General features: G+C 48.8%; 9 protein-coding genes across 10 annotated transcripts; 4 read left to right on the top strand and 5 right to left on the bottom strand.

The window, feature by feature from the left end:
* Window positions 1-127: 127 nt before the first annotated feature.
* FVEG_04235 (ATP-dependent DNA helicase 2 subunit 1) lies at window positions 128-2414 on the bottom strand. The gene is made up of 3 exons (XM_018892010.1): window positions 2255-2414; window positions 1592-2200; window positions 128-1545 (listed from the first exon to the last, which is right to left on the bottom strand). Exons 1-3 carry the CDS (start codon window positions 2318-2320, stop codon window positions 286-288), a joined length of 1935 nt encoding a protein of 644 aa, XP_018748618.1. The 5' UTR covers window positions 2321-2414; the 3' UTR covers window positions 128-285.
* Window positions 2415-2621: 207 nt separating this feature from the next.
* Window positions 2622-4431, top strand: FVEG_04234 (ferrochelatase). The gene is made up of 3 exons (XM_018892009.1): window positions 2622-3059; window positions 3121-3697; window positions 3747-4431. Exons 1-3 carry the CDS (start codon window positions 2832-2834, stop codon window positions 4199-4201), a joined length of 1260 nt encoding a protein of 419 aa, XP_018748617.1. The 5' UTR covers window positions 2622-2831; the 3' UTR covers window positions 4202-4431.
* Window positions 4432-6507: 2076 nt separating this feature from the next.
* On the top strand, window positions 6508-10383 carry FVEG_04233 (peanut-like protein 1 (cell division control like protein 1)). The gene is made up of 6 exons (XM_018892008.1): window positions 6508-6742; window positions 6987-7044; window positions 7836-7889; window positions 7942-8085; window positions 8135-8601; window positions 8649-10383. The coding sequence occupies exons 2-6, from the start codon at window positions 7041-7043 to the stop codon at window positions 9282-9284; spliced, it is 1305 nt and encodes a 434-aa protein (XP_018748616.1). The 5' UTR covers window positions 6508-6742; window positions 6987-7040; the 3' UTR covers window positions 9285-10383.
* On the bottom strand, window positions 10239-11326 carry FVEG_04232 (mitochondria fission 1 protein). The gene is made up of 3 exons (XM_018892007.1): window positions 11083-11326; window positions 10861-11029; window positions 10239-10809 (listed from the first exon to the last, which is right to left on the bottom strand). Exons 2-3 carry the CDS (start codon window positions 10894-10896, stop codon window positions 10480-10482), a joined length of 366 nt encoding a protein of 121 aa, XP_018748615.1. The 5' UTR covers window positions 10897-11029; window positions 11083-11326; the 3' UTR covers window positions 10239-10479.
* Window positions 11327-11427: 101 nt separating this feature from the next.
* FVEG_15433 (kinetochore protein SPC24) lies at window positions 11428-12447 on the top strand. The gene is made up of 2 exons (XM_018904556.1): window positions 11428-11571; window positions 11620-12447. The coding sequence occupies exons 1-2, from the start codon at window positions 11545-11547 to the stop codon at window positions 12196-12198; spliced, it is 606 nt and encodes a 201-aa protein (XP_018748614.1). The 5' UTR covers window positions 11428-11544; the 3' UTR covers window positions 12199-12447.
* On the bottom strand, window positions 12282-13865 carry FVEG_15432 (hypothetical protein). The gene has a single exon (XM_018904555.1). The coding sequence runs from the start codon at window positions 13326-13328 to the stop codon at window positions 12564-12566; it is 765 nt and encodes a 254-aa protein (XP_018748613.1). The 5' UTR covers window positions 13329-13865; the 3' UTR covers window positions 12282-12563.
* Window positions 13866-14599: 734 nt separating this feature from the next.
* Window positions 14600-16388, top strand: FVEG_04230 (hypothetical protein). Its single transcript, XM_018892006.1, has one exon. The coding sequence runs from the start codon at window positions 14782-14784 to the stop codon at window positions 16003-16005; it is 1224 nt and encodes a 407-aa protein (XP_018748612.1). The 5' UTR covers window positions 14600-14781; the 3' UTR covers window positions 16006-16388.
* On the bottom strand, window positions 16152-18659 carry FVEG_04229 (hypothetical protein). Its single transcript, XM_018892005.1, has 3 exons — window positions 18138-18659; window positions 17079-18089; window positions 16152-17024 (listed from the first exon to the last, which is right to left on the bottom strand). Exons 1-3 carry the CDS (start codon window positions 18327-18329, stop codon window positions 16407-16409), a joined length of 1821 nt encoding a protein of 606 aa, XP_018748611.1. The 5' UTR covers window positions 18330-18659; the 3' UTR covers window positions 16152-16406.
* Window positions 18660-19077: 418 nt separating this feature from the next.
* FVEG_04228 (hypothetical protein) lies at window positions 19078-22501 on the bottom strand. Of its 2 annotated transcripts, XM_018892003.1 has the most exons (6): window positions 21335-22501; window positions 21065-21095; window positions 20962-21013; window positions 20190-20908; window positions 19437-20138; window positions 19078-19384 (listed from the first exon to the last, which is right to left on the bottom strand). In XM_018892003.1, the coding sequence occupies exons 1-6, from the start codon at window positions 21731-21733 to the stop codon at window positions 19296-19298; spliced, it is 1992 nt and encodes a 663-aa protein (XP_018748609.1). In that variant the 5' UTR covers window positions 21734-22501; the 3' UTR covers window positions 19078-19295. The 2 variants fall into 2 exon arrangements, with proteins under 2 accessions (XP_018748609.1, XP_018748610.1); XM_018892004.1 differs by lacking the exon at window positions 19078-19384 and having other exon boundaries at window positions 19404-20138.
* Window positions 22502-22678: the final 177 nt, after the last annotated feature.

Raw genomic sequence — 22678 nt, forward strand, 5'->3', positions numbered from 1 at the left:
CAGTAAAAGAAGCTTTGGTGAATGTGATGAAAAGGAAGTAATTGCGAAAGCTTCGAAAGCTTCAAAAGCTTCAAAAAGCTTCCATGTAGGAAAATTGTATAATCAGTCACAATAAGAAACAAACGAGCGGGGTAATTCCCTCAGTGTTTTGATTCAATATGATCAAGTACTCGCAGCTTGATAAACAATGCCCCTTCAAATCATCATAAACGCCCATTCCGCCGGCCAACCATTCTTCATGTAAATCACTGATAATGCGCTCTATTTTGCCCTTCGACCTCAGTCTCATGAGCTTTCCTCTATCCATTCCTCGATTCTCTCGATCAATTCAACCTTTCGTCCGGCAGTACTCAAACCCTTAGTAGCTAGTATATCTTTGAGCTGAACGACAGTCATTTTTTGAATAGTCCCACCTTCGATCGCGGCTTTCAATTGAGCCATACTGAATGAAGAACCAGTTGCCTTCTCTGACGAGCCTCTCGATTTCTTCACTGGTCTCTCCATGTCTTCATCGTCCGTCTCACGCTTTGTCGATCTCTTGTTTGCAACTTTACCAGACTCTTCTTCGAGAGATTCAGACCATTCTTCCAAGTAGCCGCCTGCTCGTTTACTGATCGCTTTGTATTTTGGCTCCGTTGCATCGTCTGCCTTCTCGGGTACCTCTTCCTCCAAAGCAAGAGCCTGAAGAATTCTGTAGTGCCACTGTAACGCGGGGTTGGGGTATTTAAATGGATCGTACATAGCCTTTGGCAGTTGGAGTTGCTGGATGATAGTCCGCATCTGCGTCGTAAGCTCTCCAGAACTTCGCAGCACTTCATTTGGTGGGTTGATATTTCTCAGGTCGTCTTGGAAGGGTAGAGGGTAGATCCAAAGCCCAGCAGGGAGATACGGCGTTCCCGAGCTATCATCAGACCGCTCTCTAGACGGTATGATGGCGGCCAACATTGGCTGCGCATTAGCACGAGTGATACACCAGGCGACACCCATTCTGTCATCCTTGAGAAGTTTCTGCCAGAGTGCTGTGAAAACTCTGGTCGAACCAACATAATCTTCTTCGCTGGGGAAGATGAATGTGGACTTCTTAGTGCTTGCCCATACGGGAAGCAAACTGCGCGGTTTGAAGCCGATGATACGAATGATGGGTGATCCGAAATCCTTCAGTGACTTCTGTTCGTCAGGGGAGAAGTAGACGTACTCGCCGCCAAACTTGTACGCCTTCTTTATCTCCGCTTTTTCAACTGTCCTGGCGCTATCCTCCGCAATTCGCGTAGTTTCACTTGTAGCAATTTGCGGCTTTTCACCGTCCAACCAAATGTAGCAAGTGCGTGCTGGTGTCTGACGATGAACAATATTGTACCCCTTCACTGAGATGCGTAGCCCAGGAGCAATCTCGAATGGCAAATTTGAGAACAGGGCTCTCTTTGCAGTTTGTTTGGAATTGACATTTGAGATGAGCGAGTTGAGCAAGGTCAGTCCGTCTCCAGATTTCGATGTTCGGACTTCTGTCATGTTCGCCTCTCCAAGAGGGTCACGATAGATAACATCCTTTGCGTGTTAGCTTGGTCCCTGGTATCTCCAGACCGATTCTTACATCATAAAACTTGTGGAGGTCGAATTTCTCGTCTCCACGAGAGATAGGGAATAGATCTATCAGGATCCCAAGGTCGTACAGATCCTTGGCTCGTACCGCTGCAGCGGACTTGACCTGTTTGTCAGATGCGTGGGGATTGTCGTTGTCAGTTACTATAAACAAACGACGACTGCCGAAGTTCGCAGCCTTTGTTGTGAAGATTTGATTCGCGCAGAATAGCACATTCGACATGCTGACAGGCTCATCCGAAGGTATCAGTACCTCATCTTCATCCTCCCCATCTTCCACAAGGGTTTTGAGTGCCTGGACATCTTCTGCCGCAGGCACGTCGAGATCAGTGAATAGATAACAATGAGGGTAACCTAGACCACTGCGACCATCTACAGAGCCCTGGAATTTTGATTTCTTCGTTCCAAAAAGAAGAATGCCCATCATGTCCTTGGGGTTAGAAATGATGCGTTGCTCCATGAGATGATAGGCGCATTTTAATGCCGCCTGGACAGGGCTGTCGCGATCTGCCTTTTTGGAATCCGAAGGCGGCGGTGGCTCTAACATAGATTTGCTGACATCGATTGCAAGCAAGATGGCGTCTTTCTGTGCCTTGTAGTTCTATGGGTGGATCAATATAGAGCTGAGGTGAGTGCCAATGTTCGATCAACTCACGTTCTCATCGAGTTCTTGCTCCTCCTCATCTTCGTCTTCTTTTCGCCAAGGCTGTTTATCGGCCATATTGATACGATTGATGTCTGTTGCTCTTAGTGAAAACCGATCAATCTCATCCCAGGGTCGGCTTGACTTTAAGAGCTAGTGAGAGATCTCATACTAGCGGGTCATAGCTTTAGGCAAACGCGAGTTAATGACAAGATCCGACGCGCTGCCTGTCGCGAGCTCACGTGCGCGCTGTTCAGAGCGATTACCAATTACGTGATTGGTTGGCGATGTCATGTTTAGTAGTACCTCTTGCACAGCAGAAGTTCTGCTAGTCAAGTAAGTCGCTCCTAGCAGCCAAGCCTGGGCAAAATCCCGATATGATGCGTTGTTGGCGATCCCGGAGCCCATGGAGATGCGTGCATCATCGCCGTCGGCACTAGTTGCATGTACGTAGTGACATAAGATTTCTTTACACCCCTCAGCTGTTTTTATGATTCCAAACCTCGCACCACTTCCAATTGATCAATAAATTGGAATTTCTTTCCCCTCCCACGCCTTGTCTCTTGAAGTCAGTGACAGTTCATCGACAATGGCTCTACGAAGATCTGGAGGCCAGCTCTGCAAGAGCATTTCACAGGCCAGTTCGCATCGACTTGCGCTACCCCAAATCGCTACTCAGAAGCGATATCTAGCCACTCCCGTCCATCCTGTCACTCAAGATGCTACTGGATCGAAGGGCCCTACGGCTATGGTCTTCCTCAACATGGGAGGACCTTCGACTACCGATGAGGTTGGCGCCTTTTTGAGCCGTCTTTTTGTAAGTCATGAACAAAACACCGAGACCCCCGGATCATGTATTTTATTGACAACCACCACAGGCCGACGGCGATCTAATTCCTCTCGGCCCTCTACAAAACTATCTCGGTCCATTGATTTCGAAGAGGCGAACACCCAAAATCATCAAGCAATACTCTGCCATCGGTGGAGGATCACCAATCCGAAAGTGGTCTGAATACCAAAACGCCGAGATGTGTAAGATCTTGGACAAGATCTCGCCCGAGACTGCGCCTCACAAGCCCTACGTCGCTTTTCGATACGCGGACCCATTGACCGAGGAAATGTACGAGCAGCTGTTGAAGGACGGCTTTGGAAATGGAAAAGGTGGCCGCGCTGTCGCATTCACACAATATCCTCAGTACTCGTGCTCAACAACAGGTAGTAGCTTGAACGAGCTATGGAAGTGGAGGCACCGGCTTGAAGGCAAGACCAACAAGGAGTCCGGTGACGGTACCATTACCTGGAGTGTAATCGACCGTTGGCCTAACCACAGTGGATTGGTCGAGGCTTTTGCCCAAAACATCGAGACTAAGCTTGCGGAATACCCTGAGGAGCGAAGGAAGGATGTTGTGCTGCTCTTCTCTGCGCATAGTCTGCCCATGTCTGTCGTTAACCGAGGTTTGTTGCTCAGTCACGTATATTCGTAACAGATACTGACATTATCAAGGTGATCCTTACCCTGCTGAAGTTGCGGCCACTGTCTACGCTGTCATGCAGCGCCTCGGTTTCTCCAACCCTTACCGACTGTGCTGGCAGTCTCAGGTCGGCCCGTCGGCCTGGTTAGGACCTCAAACCTCGGACAGTGTAGAGCACTACATATCCAAGGGTCAGAAGGATCTGGTGCTTATCCCCATCGCTTTCACATCCGACCATATTGAAACTTTATATGAGTTGGATCAAGAAGTCATCGGCGACAGTGGTCACCCCGAAACTGTCAAGCGGGTTGAGTCTCTGAACGGCAGTCCTGTCTTTATTCAAGCTCTCGCCGACATTGCCAAGGAGCACCTGGCAGCAGGTCAGGCTTGCTCGAAGCAGATGGGTCTTCGATGTCCTGGATGTAAGAGCGAGAGATGTGCGGAGTCGAAACGATTCTTTGCAAGCCAGCAGGCTGGCCTCGCTTAAGATGACTGAGATTATTTGATCATGCTATAAATTTGAGCCGTCAAAGTCTGGGCAGCTCTTCCCAGCAGTGTACTATACCTTTACTAGAAGCGAAAATGTGGTGTGTATCTTGACTGAAACAGGCATCGAAGGGTTTTGGTACTTCCTTGACATTTAGAAGACGGTGTGGGGTGTAATAGTGTATAGATACAATATCCTACTTCTGAAAGAAACAGTTTACATTCCGCGTATTTTTCTGCCTGTCCTTAGTAATGCTGCGATATCATACGTGTTAGAATCCTCGAATCCTGACGTTGGATGTTACCAACTTTCGTCAGTAAAGTTGAACTTGAAGCCGGCTCTCCTACCCTACACTGGTATGTCTGTTGATCACAAGCAAACCCAAAGCCTTACATAACCCTATTCTTGCACCTTGCAACATCTTAGCAGATATTTAGCCAGCCTTATTCAGAGACTACTCGGCCATGATAAGAGCAGGCTAGATGCTATTAGTACGCTCTCAGTGACTATGATTTTATCTACAGTAAATACAGTTGCAATACTGCACATATGAACCATTGAGCGCTTCGACGTTATGGATGCAATTACCAGAGTCTAGAAATACGTGAAATAGACCTAGAAATGATAAACATAGCGGTATATTACTAAATTGAATTGTATTGCCAGAGCTTCCATGCACTCACTGCTTTAAGTAATTGCATGAAATCTTTGTTTAACACGAAACGTTTCACAGGCCGTCACTACTTAACATGACTTCTCGTTTGGACCAGGGACATTTGCCTGGAATGCAATTACATGTTGCATACGGAGTACCTCCTTTTCACACCCCTTTATATGAAATTTGAACTGTACGAGTGTATACGCTCGTGTTGTACATGCAAGGGAAGGACATGGAGGTGGTAGCGTGTAGGATACTTAATGATTTCAACTAGATACCTACATTGGGTATTATAATTGTTTTACGGGCAGATGCAGTGAACTCTTGCAAGTTTTATGCAGTCTCACAGTCATAGGTCGGCATATCAGCATGCAGAAGCCTATTGGTTTCAAGTATCTGCATGCCAGTCCTGTAGAATTCTTTGTCATGCCCTTCTGTGAATGAAAAAAGTTAGTGGCTTGCACACCCAATATAGCAACTGAAGAGAAGCTAGAACACAGTGGACGGTAATTGATTCTGGACCCACAGAGAGAACACCTTGAATGGACCGGATGTTTGATGTTTTGACGAGGAGGAAGGGAAACCAATAAACGAGGGACACAGACGTGGGAGCGGTTGAGGCGCAACCGTACTTGACGGCGAGTGGGCAATGCTAAAATAGGAATAAATAAATAGTTTACAACATGGCCATCCCGTGATCCAATATCAGGCCAGTATTCTTACCATGAGAGAGAAGGGAGAAGATACCCTGACCTCTTCCAGAAACGGTTGATCTGCGTATGTCTTGGAATCTGTCTCTGATAAAGTCCAATTATGATTGTTCTGAGCTATGCCGCAAGAGAGGCGCCAATGATCAGGAAATGAAAAAAACAAAAAACAAAAAAACACCGTAGATCAAAGACACATGACACATGGGAGAGATTAAAGTAGCAATCAACTCTACTCCGTACTCCGTAGCTATCGAACAATTCCCCAGATAGGAGAGAATAACCCCTATCAATACCTAAGGCAACGTGCAGCATGAGAATGATTATCGACACTTGAAGCACAAGCGAGCTAGGAACAGGTACTTAGAGTAGCATTCCCCTTTTAGAAACAACCTAGGTACCTCAGGTGAGCACCAAGCTTGCCTGGGGAATGGACCGATGTAAGGAGGTCCGGCCACATCTAGACATTTGTAGGCCATCACCGGTAATTCAAATGATCTCAAATATTCAGATAGAGGCTCTAACTTAGTAGAGGCTGTATTGAGAGTCAATTGTATGGCCGCAGGGCGGCTTACGACATGATACAGGTACGTATATGCCGATAGCCAAGATGCAGTAGGTAATTTGCTTGAGGTGAAGCTAGAGCTCTCCCTCCCCAATCTCCCATTTTACCATTCAATGACCCCTGTCCCGAGCCGTTAATTGGACCCGTGCCTTTTGAACCAATCACAAGCGCTGAGGCAGCACCCTTCGAGGTTCGACAGCAGGCTCTCAGCGACCCTGTCCGCTAAATCTCCAGAGCCTGCCCCCTGGATCATGTAAGTTGGGAGACCCACACGGCCCTCAACTTGGACTAGCTCGTCTAAACCCCTTTTGCTGCAGCACGGCTGTCTGCCCAAAAGGCTGGTCTGCTGGGAGAACAGCACAGCACATCAGAATTTCGTCTCCTTGTTTGGTCCGCTTGTCACCTCCAAAATTTCCCATCCTTCTCCTTCACTTTACTTTCTCTCTTTTTCCCCCTACCCCCCCGTTTCTAGCCTCATCATTGCTACTCTTCTCTCGATCGCCTTTTATCGTGCGTGAGAGTAGGTCCCGTGTTGATAAACCCGAGGCCGCCTTCTATTCTTCGTATTCACTCGTTGCGACGCTCATTGACACGCGTCTTCTGGTATTTCCGTGAGTAGCTGTCCTCGTCCCACTCCTTACTGCCCGATCACGATTTCGAGAAGGAGCGCCCCCAATCAGCTCGATATCTCTTCGACTGAACACTCGTCGTCACATTACGCTTGTTTCCCGTCCGAAGATTGTCAGCTGTCGTTTGGCCCTTCTCGTTGTCTCCCTCGAGACAACTCCACCAAGCTCGTGTAGCTATCTAGCTGGCCTTTCCCCTGACGTAGCTAACCATCAACTTTCAACTTAGAAACACGCACTTTCCTACGAGCCTTTTCAACTCGACCGTTCTTGATAATTCAATATGGGTAAGATGATTCTTTCTTTTTATGCACGCTCGTGTCAGACCACATGGCACAAGCGACAGGTAGAGACCATGGAAAGAGCCTCCGAACTCGACCTCGTGGATGATCTGTTTTCCGGGAGCTCGACAAGATCTTGAACTTCATCCCGTGCAACCCATCGATTTCCGATAAGCTCGACGACATTCGTTTGTGAATCATCTACAATTTCTTGGGTCTATCTTAGCCCCCTTTTTGGTCCTGACAGCATTCCTCGTTGAGAATCAGCACTTCCAACCCTGAAATTCGATCATGACATTCGACTTGATACAACACGTCAAGGCTCGCACTCGCAGCGTGCATTTTGATAGAAATCTCACGTTTATGGCGACTACACCTCTCGCCGGATCATCGCCAAAGCCATCGCGGGATTTCAAGCGAACTATTAGTTTTCCATTGAGCCAAGACGATAAAAGCCTATCTTCTTCTTCCTCCCCTCGACCCTCGACAGTACGCCACTATCGCAGTATGCTTGACGTGGATTTCCAGGATCCGCCGACATTAAGCCCTATGAAGCCAGTGTCATTCGACGAACTATATGTCTATTCTGCAACAATTGGGCCAGCTGGAGATGAACAGATAGCCAATGTGAAGCCCAATCATTACTATCTCGCAGTCGAGGCTTCTACCAGGGGAAACCCTCGCAACACAAGTTCGGATTATTCACCGAGTCAGGCTCCTCCTTGTGTCTCTAGCTCTAACAGCATAAGTTTCAATATCAGTGGCTGCATTGGATGCTAACATGTGCCTTAATATAGCTTCTCCCGGCAGCGAATCTCCAGCGTTGGCTCCTTCTGCCTCGCCCGCCAACGGTAGGTTTATCTTTTACACGAATTCATGTTCCCGTACTGACTGGTCATGTAGTTCCATCCCAGGCACCTCCCCCGACGGACAACAGAAACATTGTCCGTAGAAAGCTTACTGGCTATGTCGGTTTTGCTAACCTACCCAACCAATGGCACCGAAAGAGTGTTCGTAAAGGATTCAACTTCAACGTGATGGTTGTTGGTATGTGCAAGGTGATTGAAATGTACGATCTTGACTGACACTAATCTAGGTGAGTCTGGCTTGGGCAAGTCTACTCTCGTCAACACTCTGTTCAACACCTCCCTGTACCCCCCCAAGGAGCGCAAGGGACCTAGCCTCGACATTATTCCCAAGACTGTTACTATCCAGTCCATTAGTGCCGACATTGAGGAGGCAGGTGTTCGTCTCCGCCTGACCGTTGTCGATACACCAGGCTTCGGCGATTTCGTCAACAACGACGAGTCCTGGCGCCCTATCGTCGACAACATCGAGCAGCGATTCGACTCTTACTTGGATGCTGAGAACAAGGTTAACCGCATGAACATTGTTGACAACCGTATTCACGCATGTGTCTTCTTTATTCAACCCACCGGCCACTCCCTGAAGCCTCTTGACATTGAGGTCATGCGCCGACTCCATACCAAGGTCAACCTGATCCCCGTTATCGCTAAGGCTGATACCCTTACCGACGAGGAGATTGCTGCCTTCAAGTCACGAGTGAGTTGCTTGCTTACCATCTTTTGTTCAATTACTAACCAATCAAGATTCTCGCCGATATCAAGCATCATGGCATCCAGATCTTCGAGGGACCTCGATACGAGCTTGATGATGAGGAGACGATCGCTGAGAACAACGAGATCATGTCCAAGGTTCCCTTCGCTGTTGTTGGTGCCAACAACGAGATCACAAGCGCCGATGGTCGCAAGATTCGCGGTCGCGCATACCCTTGGGGTATCATTGAGGTCGATAACGAGGAGCACTGCGATTTTGTCAAGCTTCGACAAATGCTCATTCGAACACACATGGAGGAGCTCAAGGAGCACACCAACAACCAACTCTACGAGAACTACCGTACTGACAAGCTGCTCGCCATGGGCGTGTCGCAAGACCCCAGCGTTTTCAAGGAGGTCAACCCTGCTGTCAAGCAGGAGGAGGAGCGTGCCCTGCACGAGCAGAAGCTAGCCAAGATGGAGGCCGAGATGAAGATGGTCTTCCAACAGAAGGTAGCAGAGAAGGAGAGCAAGCTCAAGCAATCCGAAGAGGAACTGTACGCCCGCCACAAGGAGATGAAGGAGCAACTCGACCGCCAACGACTGGAGCTCGAGGACAAGAAGCAGCGCGTCGAAAGCGGACGGCCACTAGAGAAGGAAGGCAAGCGAAAGGGTTTCTCTCTTCGCTAAACTTCCAGCCTCTTCACGATTTGCGGATTCTTTCACTCCTTCGTTATCCATGTCTGAGTACCCATGATGCCCATACAATACCAGCTCGACGCCCCTCGTTGTATTCGATTCTCGTTTCTTTGTCGCCTCTTTCTCTCACCTTTTTTAATTAAGAAACAAAACATTGTCTCCTAATCACATCACATCACATATGCCACATGGAATGATTGTCGTATGGAGACGGAACAAAAGTCATTTATGAAGAATAGTCATGCAAGACGGGAGATGCAGACTATATGGCTTTGCAGGAGTCTCGGTATGACTTCAAGTTGCATGCAAGCGTTTTTCTCTAACCACGCTTTGAGTCAAACCAAACCTGAGAACCTGTTGGTCTCACCTCTAATCTGTCACATGAGAATACCTTTTGGAGAGAAGAACAGCAGGGAAACTGGCGAAAGGCGTTTCAATCTGAGCGCTTCTCGCTGAGAGAGACGTTTTAGATGCTAATATGTTTTATGCATCTGGTTCGCCATATCTTTTTAGGGTGACATGCTGTCTCCTTGTGCTTTGCCTACATTACCTTGTTGCTCTGCTCACACACTCTGCCTTCGGATACCCCTTTCTTTTCCCTCGGGCTTAATGGTGCCTTGGTCATGGATGATATTACAAAGGATCAGATGGGTGATGCCAAGGACGTTGTCGAGCAGCAGCTTATTGTATTTTAGCCGTACATTTGTTGAGACAAGGATGGTCATTTATGTCTCGACAGATGATATTCCCTAGATGGCGATGCGTTGTCTCTTTGGTTTGTTTCTTAGCTGGCTTGTTCTTGGTTTCCTTAACATTGTTTTATTTGTCTAGGTTTCTTGTTTCAACACATTTGTCTGACGTTAACATGTGAAAATCATCACGTAGTAAGACATCTGGCAAATTGTGCTGCCTCATCGAAAGTGACTTTCCAACAGCTGATGTCCTGTTGTCCTCCACCTTATTATCGTGATGGAATTAGGGTGATTAATCATAAACTTATATAAAATGGCTTAACGTATGTAATAATGGTCGCTTCATTTTGTAGTACAAGCATAACTTATCTCATAATGTGAAGACTCCAAGAGGGCCCAATCCAGAGGTTATAGTGAGGAGTGAGTAAAGTGTCCCAGAAACCGCCCATGCAATATATGTCCCTAAACGTTTTCCTCCTTAGCAATACCGTCATCTACCTCTTCCTAGCATTCCTCAGGATAAATGCTCCTACCACACCGGCCGCAACACCAACACCACTCAGAATAGCGACACCCATCAGCCCCTCGCGGGCAACCTTGTCATCGATCAGTTGGCGTAGGTTGGATGCTTGAAGGTTGGCAGGCTCCTTGTCAAGAAGGAGGTCGTTGTAACGACGCGCTTCGCCGTAGTTGCCGAGCTTGTAGTTGCCAAGGGCAAGATAGTAGAGACATTCGCGGCGACGTTCGGGGGAGATGCGGAAGATATCCGAGAGAAGGCGCACACCGAGCTGCTGGTCGTTTCGCTGGTTGGACTTGACGAGGCCCTGAGATTCAGTTAGTGCGATAGCTCGTAGTTTAAGACGCAGGATGGTTACCCAGGCGTAGTTGAACTTGGTCTGGATGCCAACCATCTCACCCTCGCGCTCATATTGCGCTTTTAGTACATTGAGCTCAGAGGCATTTAGCGGTCTGTCGCCGTCAGTCAGGATATAGAAATAGTCGTATGTTCAAAGCAAAGGACTAACGTCTCAGCATCGAGAGCATCTAGCGAGGCTATCAGTATAAGCTAGAATATCGTCATGCAGTTTAAAACTCACATGGTAGTTCGGTTACCATTCTGAGAGAACAGGTCTTCGACGGCAAAGAACGTGAAGGTGTATTTTGTATAGGAGAAACAGGAGTCTTAGTATCGATTATCTTGGTCAGGATCAAGAGGCTTTCGAGGTGGAATGGCAAACGTAGCGTAATGGAGGTTGCACGTGCTATTCAGAGGTAGCTCTTTTCGGCTTCACCTTTGCCTGGCTGTGGCGGGCCCGATGACGATGTGCGGTTGACGGGGGAAGCTCGGGTAAATAAGGTGGGGGGGGGGGGGGAAGTGGTTGCTGATAAGATAAGCTTTGATTGTCGTCGTGACGACGGGAACGTGTTTAGCCCTTCATTGGCAAAACACCAAGTTCACCATCATCACCGTTTAAGACTGTAGACGAACTGCGTGTCACAGCTGTTATTGACACAAAATCTTCCACATCTGAGTCTAGAACTTGAGATAAGCCACAAATATGTTGCTCTCCGAAGAACCCGCGACTGTAAGTACTTACTCCTGTAGCCCCTTTTATCTAAGCTCACAAACCCAGCTTATTCATCATACTATCGAAAACTTCAACATCGCACCAGACAAACTTGCCGTCTCTCGTGTTACAGAGTCACTTTCGACACTCCAACAAGCTCGCGATCTTCGCGTTCGTGAGGCGGAGTCCTCACTGAAGAAGCTCTCTCGTCAGCTCGCAACACACACATCGCGACATGACGATCTCGTTGCGTCCCACTCGTCAGCAGATCACGCGTCCAACATCGCACGTCTAGACACATTGAAATTTCGTACCGCCAAAGCTGCTGCTGATGCTGAAACTGACGCTGAACGCCTTGCTCTAACGGCCGCTGACCTCAAGGCTCGTCTTCGCGAGCTGGAGCTTCAGGGCGTGGAGGGCGATGCGGCAGCTAATGCCCGACGCAGAGACCCAGTTGATGACGAGGTTCTGCTGAGGCTCAAGGTGTATAGAAGCCTGGGCATCGACATTGAGAGGGACGAGAGGGACGGTGAGTGGTCCAAGGCTGTTATTCGGAATGATCGCAAAGGGGACGTGCATGTTGTCAACATGGATAAGAAGTTCTCGCGATTCTTTTACGCAAACTACTTCTGGCAGACTCTCTAAGAAGAAAATCCCTTCTTTTGTTTGACCAATGTTATCACGATAATGTATTTACGCTGGGTTGGCGTTGGAGGCGTTGCAGATACCAGGAATAGTACATTGCTACCATTGTATCATTTCAATAAACGAGTAATGGCAGATTGAAATTCGCCTTTGCCGTTTTCTTTCGAAACATCACTGATATCTTATTTGTGCATCATCATAAATCCAGATAATTGACAAATTCTCGCTCAAACGCCAATGGAAACCCCCATATTAACATTTAATTGTGACACTTTTGGCCCTCATGCCATTTCCCACCTTAACCACAAATTTTCATTAGATCATTAGAATAGTTTACACGATAGCGCAACAAGTCCGAGTCGGTCTTACGCATCCACGACACCCTGAGTCGGGAGTTTTTTTGGTCCTTTTGGAGAAGTTTTGAGACTTGGAAAGTAACTGTCAAGGAATGACTTGTTTGCAAAAGCGATCCGTGGGCCAGAAGGTGTTCTTGTACGAGAGCTATTAGGAGATGCTAAGCGTTTTGCTCCGGGGCTTCGGTTGCGAGCCTTCATCATAAGATACCCGCCTTCTCCAGGTGTCGTAGGGCCACCAGATGGGGAACGATGATGATTTCGCCCATGGTGTTGCTTGTCAGGAAGTTCAAGTCGTGAGTTTATGGTAGTCCATGTTTCATCGTCACCGCCCAGACGCCAGCCACCAATACCTTCGAAGTCTCGCTCTGGACCAATGCTTGGCAGCAAGCCGAGTCCCTTTTCGCTGATTGGAGTGGTAGTGCCTGCCGTGGATAGAGCACTGGAGCTTCTTCTATGTCGGCGACGTCGCAAAGAGGACTCAAATGCTGCTGAACCAGCAGAAGCAGGTACAGGATTGGTATAGAGTGCCGCAGGTGCCGGTTCGAGAACTTGATGGTGAGGATGATAAGTATTTGGATGGTAAGGGCGAGTCTTACGTCCACCCAAATAATGAGGAACGAAAGAGAGAGCAACGTCGAGATACACAGCCAGAACTCGGAGGATGAGAACAGAGAAAGCGATAGTAGTTGTGATACCAGCGAAGACAGCGAGCGGAACCGTGACAACAAACAGGAAGGGCACGACGAAGGCGTACACAGGATTGAGGATTGCCATATTGATGGTGTTACAGAACGAGACTAGCAGCACATGACCACAACAGCTTCGAAGAGTGCTGTGTGTATAGAGTCGTGGAGGTTGTCGACGGTGTAATTAGTGGTTACAGATGGAGGCACGGGTTATGAGGAGAAAGATGTGGAAATGAAAGGATAAGAAGGAAGAGGAAGAAGAAAGATAACCAAGAGGAGGGCGACTAAGGTAGTTGGTGTAGAGTACCGATATGTACATAGAATGGATGGATGCCGCTCTAGGACGAGATATGCGTCGACATCTCCCCCAAAGCCGTGATAGGATGGATTGTTTCCGGGGAGCTATAAAAGATGCGCCGCGGAGGGGTTAGGTGCTTGAGCCGGCGAGAATGGAGCGTCGGTGTGCGGTGAATGTGACTCTACGGGGTTGCATCGAGTTGTAGCTGAAGCAAAGTAGAAGCCGTAATTATATGTATCTCGGGAGATGGGAAGAAAAGAGGAGAAGGCTACCCAAAGGTAAAGGAAAGCGATGGAGGTCTAAGGTGAGGATGATTACACTTGGAGGAGGCGATCACATGTGAATGGTGGCTTGCTTTGGCCTGGCTTGGCTTAGGTCGGTTTGCATACCGCACTTGCCCATTTAATGGTGTCTGAGGTGACTGTCGTATGGCAACGCGACAAGCCACGGGGAAGGATCGGGCGGGGAACCTGCACCAGGAAGAGATGCAAGTGATAGTAAACGGTAGGAGGAAGCTTCATGTTGCGGGGCAGAAGGAGGGTCAATGATACCTACCAAACTGTACAGATAAAGCAACGTCAGTGGTGGAATGCAACGATAAGGCATGATTGCACATCATGACGAGTCTTTCAATACACTTACAGTATCAAATCTCTACCTATCCCAATGCTGATACATCAATAACTGATTGACTGCATTGAACATCCGAGTATCTGCGCCCAGTGAGGATCGACCGCAACACAAAAGGACCCTGGAATCGGTGGTTGTACTAAAAACTGTCCGGGCTGCAACTTACAGCCACTGAAGCTCATCGGTAACCAACATCAACCACACACGTCACATGAGTGATTACAAGCCGAGGCAGACGAAATATACTTGTAAACTCGAAGTTCAGCCTCTTATATTCGCTAGATGAAAACTAAACTACCACAGATTAATTGAATGCTTCTTAGGATACGTTCATACTGTATTAGTGTATCGAGCGATCTCATCATAAGTTAACCCCACTTGGAGCCTCGATAATGCCTGTCCCCATCATGATCCACATCAACTTCCCCCGCTGACATCACTCAAATTTGTTGTCTTTCATAGCCTCAAGCCTTCGAGACCTTGGCCGTTGAAAGTAACAATCTTGTGTGCTTCTGTGTACATATACCCCTTCTGAAGTTCCAATTTAAAAATCTGCTATCTCGGCACCACTTTGACACTGGGCTACCATTAGACTACCAGATACCAACACAACATGTGTCAACACACCCACTCCCATAACTATGATGTGCCTCAGCAGTCAAAGCCAGAGTTTGCAGGCGATCAACCTCCATTCCCCTGGCATCTGCCAATATGCGACGCCCACTGCCATCCAACAGATACAATGGCTTCGATAACAGATATACCCTCTATGCGTGCATCAGCTTTGACCGTCATGGCAACACGTGCCCAGGACCAGGACCTCGTTATGGATGTCACTAGCAACCATTGCAACCCGGATCTCAAATCACTTTTGCAAGAAAACTCGGAAGCATCGAGTACCTGTGCTATTCCCTCCTTTGGGTGGCATCCATGGTTTTCCCATCTACTCTACGACGACTCGGCCGACACTCCGACATTCCAGCCCACCTCCGGGCCCGAGACTGACAATGCCGCCAAACAAGCACATTATAACGCCGTTCTACAACCAGTGCCCTCACCAGACTTTGTTGCTTCTCTTCCTTTCCCTGTCGCAATAAGCTCATTTCTCAATGCAACCGAATCCCGTCTATCCACTAACCCTCATGCTCTTGTTGGCGAGATCGGCCTTGATAAGGCCTTTCGTCTACCTGAACCTTGGCTGCCATCGAACCATATCGAGAGAGATCCAACACTCACACCAGGGGGCCGTGAGGGCCGACAGCTCAGCCCTTATAGGGTGAAAATAGAGCACCAGCGTGATGTTCTTGCCGCACAGCTTCGTCTTGCTGCAAAAACTGGCAGAGCTGTTAGTGTGCATGGCGTACAAGCCCATGGCATCTTACATGAGACGCTTGCGGCAACATGGAAGGGCCATGAGCGGGAGGTTATAACACGACGCAAGCGGCGTCTTGTGGCATCGGGTGCTGAGGACTTTTCAGACGAGGACGACGACGGTAGTGAGAAGCCGTACCCTCCTCGAATATGCCTACATTCATTCAGCGCTAGTGTTGAAGTATTGAGGCAGTATCTGAACCGAACGATTCCAGCTCGTATATTTGTCTCGCTGTCAACAGCTGTCAACTTGAGTACTGATGCTACCCGGAATAAGACCGACGATGTACTACGGGCCCTGCCTGACGACAGCATCCTAGTGGAGAGTGATCTTCACATTGCCGGCGAACAAATGGATAGTGCATTGGAAGACATGTACCGGCATGTTTGTGAGGTCAAGGGCTGGAACCTTGATGAAGGCGTCAAAAAGATTGCGAAAAATTACGAAGAGTTCATATTCGGGTGACACACAAAAGGAGCATGCGCGGCAGGGGAGGTAAGAAAACTTGAGAGCTTTATCCAGAGTGACGAAAAGGCTTAGGCAATTTAGTCCAAGTTTAGGTGAGTCTTCATTGAATTTATCTAGGGACCCTCTTCTAAAGTCTCATGTTTTCTTGCTCCCTGAGGGGTGGATAAACACAAGGAAAATAGATCAAGCACAAGAGGGTATTATAAAGATGCATGTTTCAAGTTGTGGTATTAGGTAGATTGCTATAGCTTCTATTGAGCGGGAGCGTTTGCTATTTGTAAATACAATTCCCAATATCCCACATCTGATGCGCATAAATTCAAAACAAGGAAATCTGGTGTATCATAGTAATATACAAAGAAAATCATTCATGCCTGCCCAAGATCATTGAGTCTAATTTAGTTCTTGGTGTCCCCCAGGACATCGCTGGCATTGGACCCGGAGTTCGAAGGGGTATAATCGGAGCTGCCAGGAGTGTATCGGCATCCATCTGCTACAACCGACGAATCACGCTCATCATCGTCGTAGGCAGGAAGGTTGTCATCCGTCTCCATGAAGCCAGGGTATGCTGTGGCAGCAGTGTGGTGTGAGGCACAGGGAGGAACAGGCGGACCTGCAGCGTAGCTATAAGAACGGGCATGGCTATGCTGGCCCTCCTCAGCAGCGACGATGCCCTCAACCATTTGAGCAGCCTCACGGAAGGAGGCAATCTCCTCTTCCATGGTAACGCTACTGCAGGAAGATGATCGTCGGCGTCGCTCACCGTTTAGCATAGCCTCCTTCTCATCATCCTCGTTCTCAATCCATCGGGTGACAAAGGCTCGATAAGCAGCCTTCAGAGCAGAGTTCTTACGACGCTCGTCGCGAGTTTGGCGGAATGCCCGGCGGATAGCACGACGAGCCTCGGGGCTGAGACGCGCTACACGGCGGTGAATGTAGGCGATGGCAATAGCACAAAAAAGGGCGAGAGCAATGGTCACAATTCCGAGGATGACAATGATGGGATGGTGAGGAGGCTGAGGAGTAGTTAGCGGAACGAGTTCAATTTCTGGTTGGAGCATTAGACTTACAGGTGGAGGGGGGTGGCCCTCATGACCTTCAGCACCGAAACCACCATGGCCATGCTCAGGCCGACCGTGATGAGGCTTACCTCCGTGATGAGGCTTCCCTCCGTGATGAGGAGGGGGTGGAGGAGGAGGGGGAGGAGGGTTTCCATGGCGTGGATCGCAGGGGCAAGGGGCGCACATCGGAGGGGGCGGGTGGCCTCCAGGGAAGGGGAAGGGAGGGCGACCATGGTGAGGAGGCGGTGGTGGGTGAGGAGGTCCATGATGAGGAGGATGAGGGCCCCGGTGAGTACCGTTTCCATGATGAGGGCCATGGTGAGGACCGTGCGGGCCATGGTGATGTGGACGGTGTCCAAATATGCTATCGTAGAATCTGTGAGCCGAGTGTCGCACCTCCTCACCAACAGTGTGCAGAACACACTGCACGCCATCACACTGCTTGATCTTCTTCATAGTCGAGGGGGGTGGGGGAGGATACTGCTTGCCCAGCTTCTTAGCAACAGATGCCTCTCTCTCCTTCACTAGTTCCTCAAGCTGAAGAATCTGCTTGTGCAAAGCATTCAGTTCCATAAGCTCAACCTGAAGTTCCTCCTCGGGGTCCTGGAACTCGCGGTCGGGGTACTCCCAGATGGGGGGTGGTGTTGAGGTGGATTTGTCGTCAGAGGAGGACTCCTTGTCCTTGCTGAAAGGCATCGACAGACTCCAGACATAGGCGGCGTTTCCAACATCGGAGATTCGCACTGGTGCGGTCTGCTTGAAAGTCATCCAGAAGGAAGATTCCTCTGTAAGAGCCATGTCGTCGAGAGCCTTGACATTGAAGCGCATAGACTGGCCGAAGGGGAATTCTTTGGGACCAAAGCATTCGAAATCCCAGTCTGCTGAAATAGTGGTCTCATTGTTGATGAGGAAAGACCCGACCCCGCGACCCTTGGCGTCTTGCTTGAGGGGTTCGCCATTGAGGGTGATACTGGCGGGACCACAGACTTCTTCTGATTCCTCCACATCGAATCGTAGTGTCTATTACATGTTAGCTCATGGGATTGTAACCATGTCACAAAGACGGACCAGAGAATATGATTCGGATTCGCTCAAGGGGAGCTTGACTGTGACAAAGGCTGAGGGTGTGACATCGAGAGCTGAGGGGAGAAATCCCATGGGAGGAGGTGGCGGCGGCGGCGGAGGAGGAGGATGATGAGGTCCATGGGCCAACACCAACGTCGGTGCTAGCACCATGGCAGCCTGAGCAAGGCCGCGCATAGTGAGGTATGAAAGTTGAGAATATCTCTTGTTAGGTATCGTAAAACACTGAGCAGTATCAACTGCAAAAACCCCTCTTGCACGGCAGAGCAGGGGATATAACGCAGGCAGCCACGCTACAAAGAAGCTCAAGGCAGAATGATACGAAAATGAGACAAGGAGGGAAAGGATCGATAATTCAAAGAAGGAGAAAAAAGAATTAAGAGCAAATACGAAACGAGCTGAGTCGAGGTGATGACATGCCCATGGAAATGAGAGCGAAAAAGCCCACGCGACTAGACGGGATGTGGGAGCCTGGCCACGCGGATGCCTCCCAAAACAGGCCCTGTAATTGCCCTGTAGCGCCCCAAGGCTTGGGCACTGAAACAGCTCTGAAGCCCTGTTGAGTCTAGCCTGGCTGACGACCTTATCTTGAAAGGGTCGGGCGACGCAATCAATCAACCCACACTTTAAGCGAGTGACCAATCACTAACCATGAGCTGACGAGTCCATCCTTCAGCCCCCGGCCGAGTCTTTGGTGTCGTGAGTGGTGCATAACGGCATCGGCAATTCCCTTGCCTTGATTGTCTTGGCAATATTTGAATATGGCAATGCCCTCAATATTTTCAAGACACCCAACAAATCATTACCATGATGTTTCCTTCCTCTTGCTTGTTCTTACTGACAACTTGGATAGTTCATTCATTGGACATATATCCCAGGAAATTCAAACAAAAACAACATCACAGAACAGCCAAGAAGCCTTATAATACTCTTTCTAGTATGCATATATTGTGATAAGCTCTATTTATCTTCTAGCATGCATTCAAAACTCGCAGCTTAAATATCAAACAATATGGCCTTCGGTATGTACATGCCTTGCTAGATATCTGCTGACGTGCTAAACCAATGCTACCCCTGAATATGCTTCACGTCTCATTCAGTCGTCAACCAGATCACTTTTATACAAACAGACCACTGCCTCACTCATACCAGAAAGTCACTCAAAACCTGCACTCGAGTCCTCGCTACCTCAGAGTCTTCGCCCATAACCTGCATGATCTGGATCATGCGTGCTGTTGATATGTTAGCAGGGAGGCCAGGAACAACAAAGGCATCAAGACTCACTGATATCAGCTTTTGCCCTGACAAGGAGAGGATCTCTTGCCATCATATCTGTACCACCTGGTTCTCGAGCAGCCTCCTTCAGGACATTTCCGATACAGAGCGCCTCCAAGAAAGCTCGGTGATTGAACACCCACCAAACACGTGCTTCTATCTCAAGAAGGGTGAAAAGAAGGAAGAAAGCTGTAATGGCGTCGTGTGCTGCCTCCAATGTACCACGAACGTTGACAGGAACATCGGGGCTCTCGGAAGCGTGAACAAGCATCAAGTTATGGAAGTAGTTGCTCGTCAAGAACAGGGTCTGACGAACCACCCTCTTATTAGTTTTTGCGAGCGCCGTGATACTATCAGGATCCCAAGACCGGAAGACATCAGGGAATGAACGGTAAACAGCTCGGAAGTCAGCAATCAACTTAGACTTGTGCCTTGCCGTAGTGCAGATTGGTAGGTCCAATGATCTTGGCGAGCAAATCGTCTCCTGAACCAAGTTGGCCAAAGTCCAAGAGCCTCGGATATATGCCGTATCTGTCGGGTCGCTATTTGCAATCGAGGAGCCATCGTCGAGTAGATCTTCAACAGAAACATCTGTATGTGTGGCAGACGGTGGCAGAGAGAGTAAGACGGTCAAGAAAGTATCTTGGAGAAGTACCGCTTGCCAGACCTTACGCCGCTGCTGCTTTTCGAACAAGGTGGCATTTGGAGTCACTGAAAGAAATCAGTATAACAAAAGAGCAAATAAAGAAAACAGTCACCCACCAATATTTGGATCCCTATGAAGACCCATAGCATAAGCTTGCCGAATGAGAATACCTGCAAACGCCCATCCATCTGAGGCATGATTGTCGTTGATAAGGAAGTAAACCAGCAATACCATAGCCTGGATTGACCTTAACGATGCACTGCTGAGATATGAAGCGATACGGAGAGCTTGGTTGCTAGCCGAAGCATAGAACTCTGCTGTCTGCCTTCGCTCCTGAGGGGATGTAGTCGATGTTACAAACTGAGTTCCCAGGGCCAGCATGACAAAGATTAATGCAATAAAGGACGGATCTGTATCGGTCTTTTCTTGCTGATTCATCTGCCAGAAGTGTTCGTAGTCCGCGTAAAAAGTCTGGCGATGTATCATGGGATACACAGGGTCAACGCATTCGAAGTATCGGCTAAGTAGTATATCGGCTTGAATCTTGTCTGGAAGCACTGAGATAACCTCCGGCAAGCCCCCTTCACAGGTCCAGTAGTTGGCAAATGGGTGCTCAGACCCGATACCAAAAACATTACTTGCAGAAGGCAAGGAATAAGGGACGTTGGATAGAAGGCCGATGGAGAGTGCAACAGCGCCACGCGAGGTTGCCCTGGGATCATTCGACATACCCCTATCTGCAATATTTGGGATGGGGGATTTTCCACTGGAACCAGACTTCTTCTTTGGGGGTTTCGTCATACGGCGGCCATTGGCGGCTGACCTGGTGGTCTCCCTGCTTGATTGTTAAACCAGAACATATAGTTACTCAGTCGGGAGGCTTCATACTCGAGAAGGTTTGCAACATGGGCATATCGGCATTCAGTTTGTCGTTTTATGCCTAGCTAAAAGTTAGTATGCAACCAGCCAAACAACATCCAGGTGCACTTACAAGCAAGACAATGAGGTCGGCCTCTGTCACACTTTGAATATGTTAGTAATCTATCCAGCGAATTAAACTGGCTCTCACGCAACAGAAGGAAAGGAGCGGGAGTGATTGGGCATGTTCAGGCGATTCGGGATGATCAAAATCCACACTGAGCCATAATGTTGGGGTAAAGTGGGCTCTTCTCATATGGGGGAACATGAGTAGAAATGAGTGAGATGATATGCAGACAGCACGACACAACATGAGAAAATGTATTGGATAGAAATGTCCCACCTTGGTCTTGCGCTCTACGCATTCATGGCATGAAAGAGTTGGTTTGTTGCGCTTTTGCTTCTTTTTTGGAGGTTCCTCTCCATCCACAGGTGTCGGCGCGTCTTGGTCATCCGCGTCAGGGAGATAATCGCCGGCAGGATGCCTTGATGTCGTCGAAGCTGATGCTGAAGGTAAACGGTGGGAGATAGATGCAGGGGATGTTGAGGCCGATCCCGGTGTCAAAGCCGAGGATGGTGGGTGAGTTCCGGGAAGAGGGAGAGTTGGATGCGAGGCAACGGGACCGGGACTATACGTAGACGTAGCATGTTGAGGCGGCAGATGCGAGGGCGAAGGATTTGAGAGAGATGGTGGTGGTTGGTGATGAGTGTGACGCGGAAGCGCCCGCTGTGATAGATCCATTGACGATGATACAAAGTTCACCAAAATATTCGGTCCAGTGAATGAGCGCCTTTTTTGAGGATATTACAGGCGCGTCAATTAGACGTTGGAGAGTGGGAGCTGGATCTGAGAGAAAATGGGGCTGAGATCTGGGATTTACCTGGACCGAAAAGAAGTTCGATTGGATCCAGAGCTGGAGCTGGAGCTGGGACTGGAGCTTTAGCTATTGCTGGAGCTGGAGCTCTGATCGCTCTGGGCTGGGGATAACTTTAGGTTTAGGCGGAAGACCCCGGGAATAATGACTGGAATCCCAATCTGAGCTGATACGGGTTGCTGATTTAAACTGACGCGGAAATGATTTTATGTTGCCGGAACTCGGCTGATGGCAGTGGGCGGCGCTGGAAATAACGGCCGGATATGGGCAGCCGCGGCAGGGCAGCGGTAGCGGCAGTAGCTGGGGTAGAGCGACCAGACGGCAGAGAATTCGTTAGCCCTGGGCAATATAAAAGCATTGGAACAGCCGCAACGGTAGGTAGATAACGAGTGATAAAGACGGTTGGCGGGAGCAGTCAGTGGCGGATATAGTGAGAGCAGGCACTGTATTCGCGTCGGTAGGGCCAGAGCGTAAAAGAGCCTCTTAAAGTGAAGTATGTATCAACCCAAGGGAATAACAAGGTCGAAATGGAACCGAAAAAAAAAAGAGAGAGAGACCCCGGAAAAGAAAAGGGAATTGCGAAATGGGACAGTAGAGGAAAAAGAGTCAAAAATAACAGGAGTGATGTCCTGGGCGTGGGAAAAAAAAGGCGGGGGCGGAGCAAGTAACAAAGTGGGAATGGCAACAGCACTCTAGAAAGTGCGGTTTTACTAGTACTGTAGGCACCTTTCCACCGGGAGACCCTTAACTTACCATGCCTCTAATGGCAGTTGTATGCGTTAGGTACGGATTTTGCGCCCGCTGGCGCGTGG

The sequence above is a fragment of the Fusarium verticillioides genome, chromosome 2 (assembly GCF_000149555.1).
Source record: "Fusarium verticillioides 7600 chromosome 2, whole genome shotgun sequence".
In the NCBI taxonomy this organism is placed as follows: Eukaryota; Fungi; Ascomycota; class Sordariomycetes; order Hypocreales; family Nectriaceae; genus Fusarium; species Fusarium verticillioides.

Excerpts from the sequence above, each read along its gene's own strand:
- FVEG_04232 (XM_018892007.1), bottom strand. The coding sequence starts at position 10,896 with ATGGTTGGCATCCAGACCAAGTTCAACTACGCCTGG. Across the intron at positions 10,810-10,860 it reads CCAAGTTCAACTACGCCTGG|GGCCTCGTCAAGTCCAACCA; the intron begins GTAACCATCCTG and ends ACTGAATCTCAG.
- FVEG_15433 (XM_018904556.1), top strand. The coding sequence starts at position 11,545 with ATGTTGCTCTCCGAAGAACCCGCGACT. Across the intron at positions 11,572-11,619 it reads TCTCCGAAGAACCCGCGACT|CTTATTCATCATACTATCGA; the intron begins GTAAGTACTTAC and ends TCACAAACCCAG.
- FVEG_15432 (XM_018904555.1), bottom strand. The coding sequence starts at position 13,328 with ATGGCAATCCTCAATCCTGTGTACGCCTTCGTCGTGCCCTTCCTGTTT.
- FVEG_04233 (XM_018892008.1), top strand. Across the intron at positions 8,086-8,134 it reads CTTCAACGTGATGGTTGTTG|GTGAGTCTGGCTTGGGCAAG; the intron begins GTATGTGCAAGG and ends ACACTAATCTAG. Across the intron at positions 8,602-8,648 it reads TTGCTGCCTTCAAGTCACGA|ATTCTCGCCGATATCAAGCA; the intron begins GTGAGTTGCTTG and ends TAACCAATCAAG.
- FVEG_04230 (XM_018892006.1), top strand. The coding sequence starts at position 14,782 with ATGTGTCAACACACCCACTCCCATAACTATGATGTGCCTCAGCAGTCA.
- FVEG_04228 (XM_018892003.1), bottom strand. The coding sequence starts at position 21,733 with ATGGATCTATCACAGCGGGCGCTTCCGCGTCACACTCATCACCAACCA. Across the intron at positions 21,014-21,064 it reads CCGACCTCATTGTCTTGCTT|GCATAAAACGACAAACTGAA; the intron begins GTAAGTGCACCT and ends ACTTTTAGCTAG. Across the intron at positions 19,385-19,436 it reads CAGGGCAAAAGCTGATATCA|CACGCATGATCCAGATCATG; the intron begins GTGAGTCTTGAT and ends ACATATCAACAG.
- FVEG_04235 (XM_018892010.1), bottom strand. The coding sequence starts at position 2,320 with ATGGCCGATAAACAGCCTTGGCGAAAAGAAGACGAAGATGAGGAGGAG. Across the intron at positions 2,201-2,254 it reads AGCAAGAACTCGATGAGAAC|AACTACAAGGCACAGAAAGA; the intron begins GTGAGTTGATCG and ends ATCCACCCATAG. Across the intron at positions 1,546-1,591 it reads ACCTCCACAAGTTTTATGAT|GATGTTATCTATCGTGACCC; the intron begins GTAAGAATCGGT and ends TAACACGCAAAG.
- FVEG_04234 (XM_018892009.1), top strand. The coding sequence starts at position 2,832 with ATGGCTCTACGAAGATCTGGAGGCCAGCTCTGCAAGAGCATTTCACAG. Across the intron at positions 3,060-3,120 it reads CCTTTTTGAGCCGTCTTTTT|GCCGACGGCGATCTAATTCC; the intron begins GTAAGTCATGAA and ends CAACCACCACAG. Across the intron at positions 3,698-3,746 it reads CATGTCTGTCGTTAACCGAG|GTGATCCTTACCCTGCTGAA; the intron begins GTTTGTTGCTCA and ends GACATTATCAAG.
- FVEG_04229 (XM_018892005.1), bottom strand. The coding sequence starts at position 18,329 with ATGCGCGGCCTTGCTCAGGCTGCCATGGTGCTAGCACCGACGTTGGTG. Across the intron at positions 18,090-18,137 it reads AATCCGAATCATATTCTCTG|ACACTACGATTCGATGTGGA; the intron begins GTCCGTCTTTGT and ends AACATGTAATAG. Across the intron at positions 17,025-17,078 it reads AGGGCCACCCCCCTCCACCT|CCTCCTCACCATCCCATCAT; the intron begins GTAAGTCTAATG and ends ACTACTCCTCAG.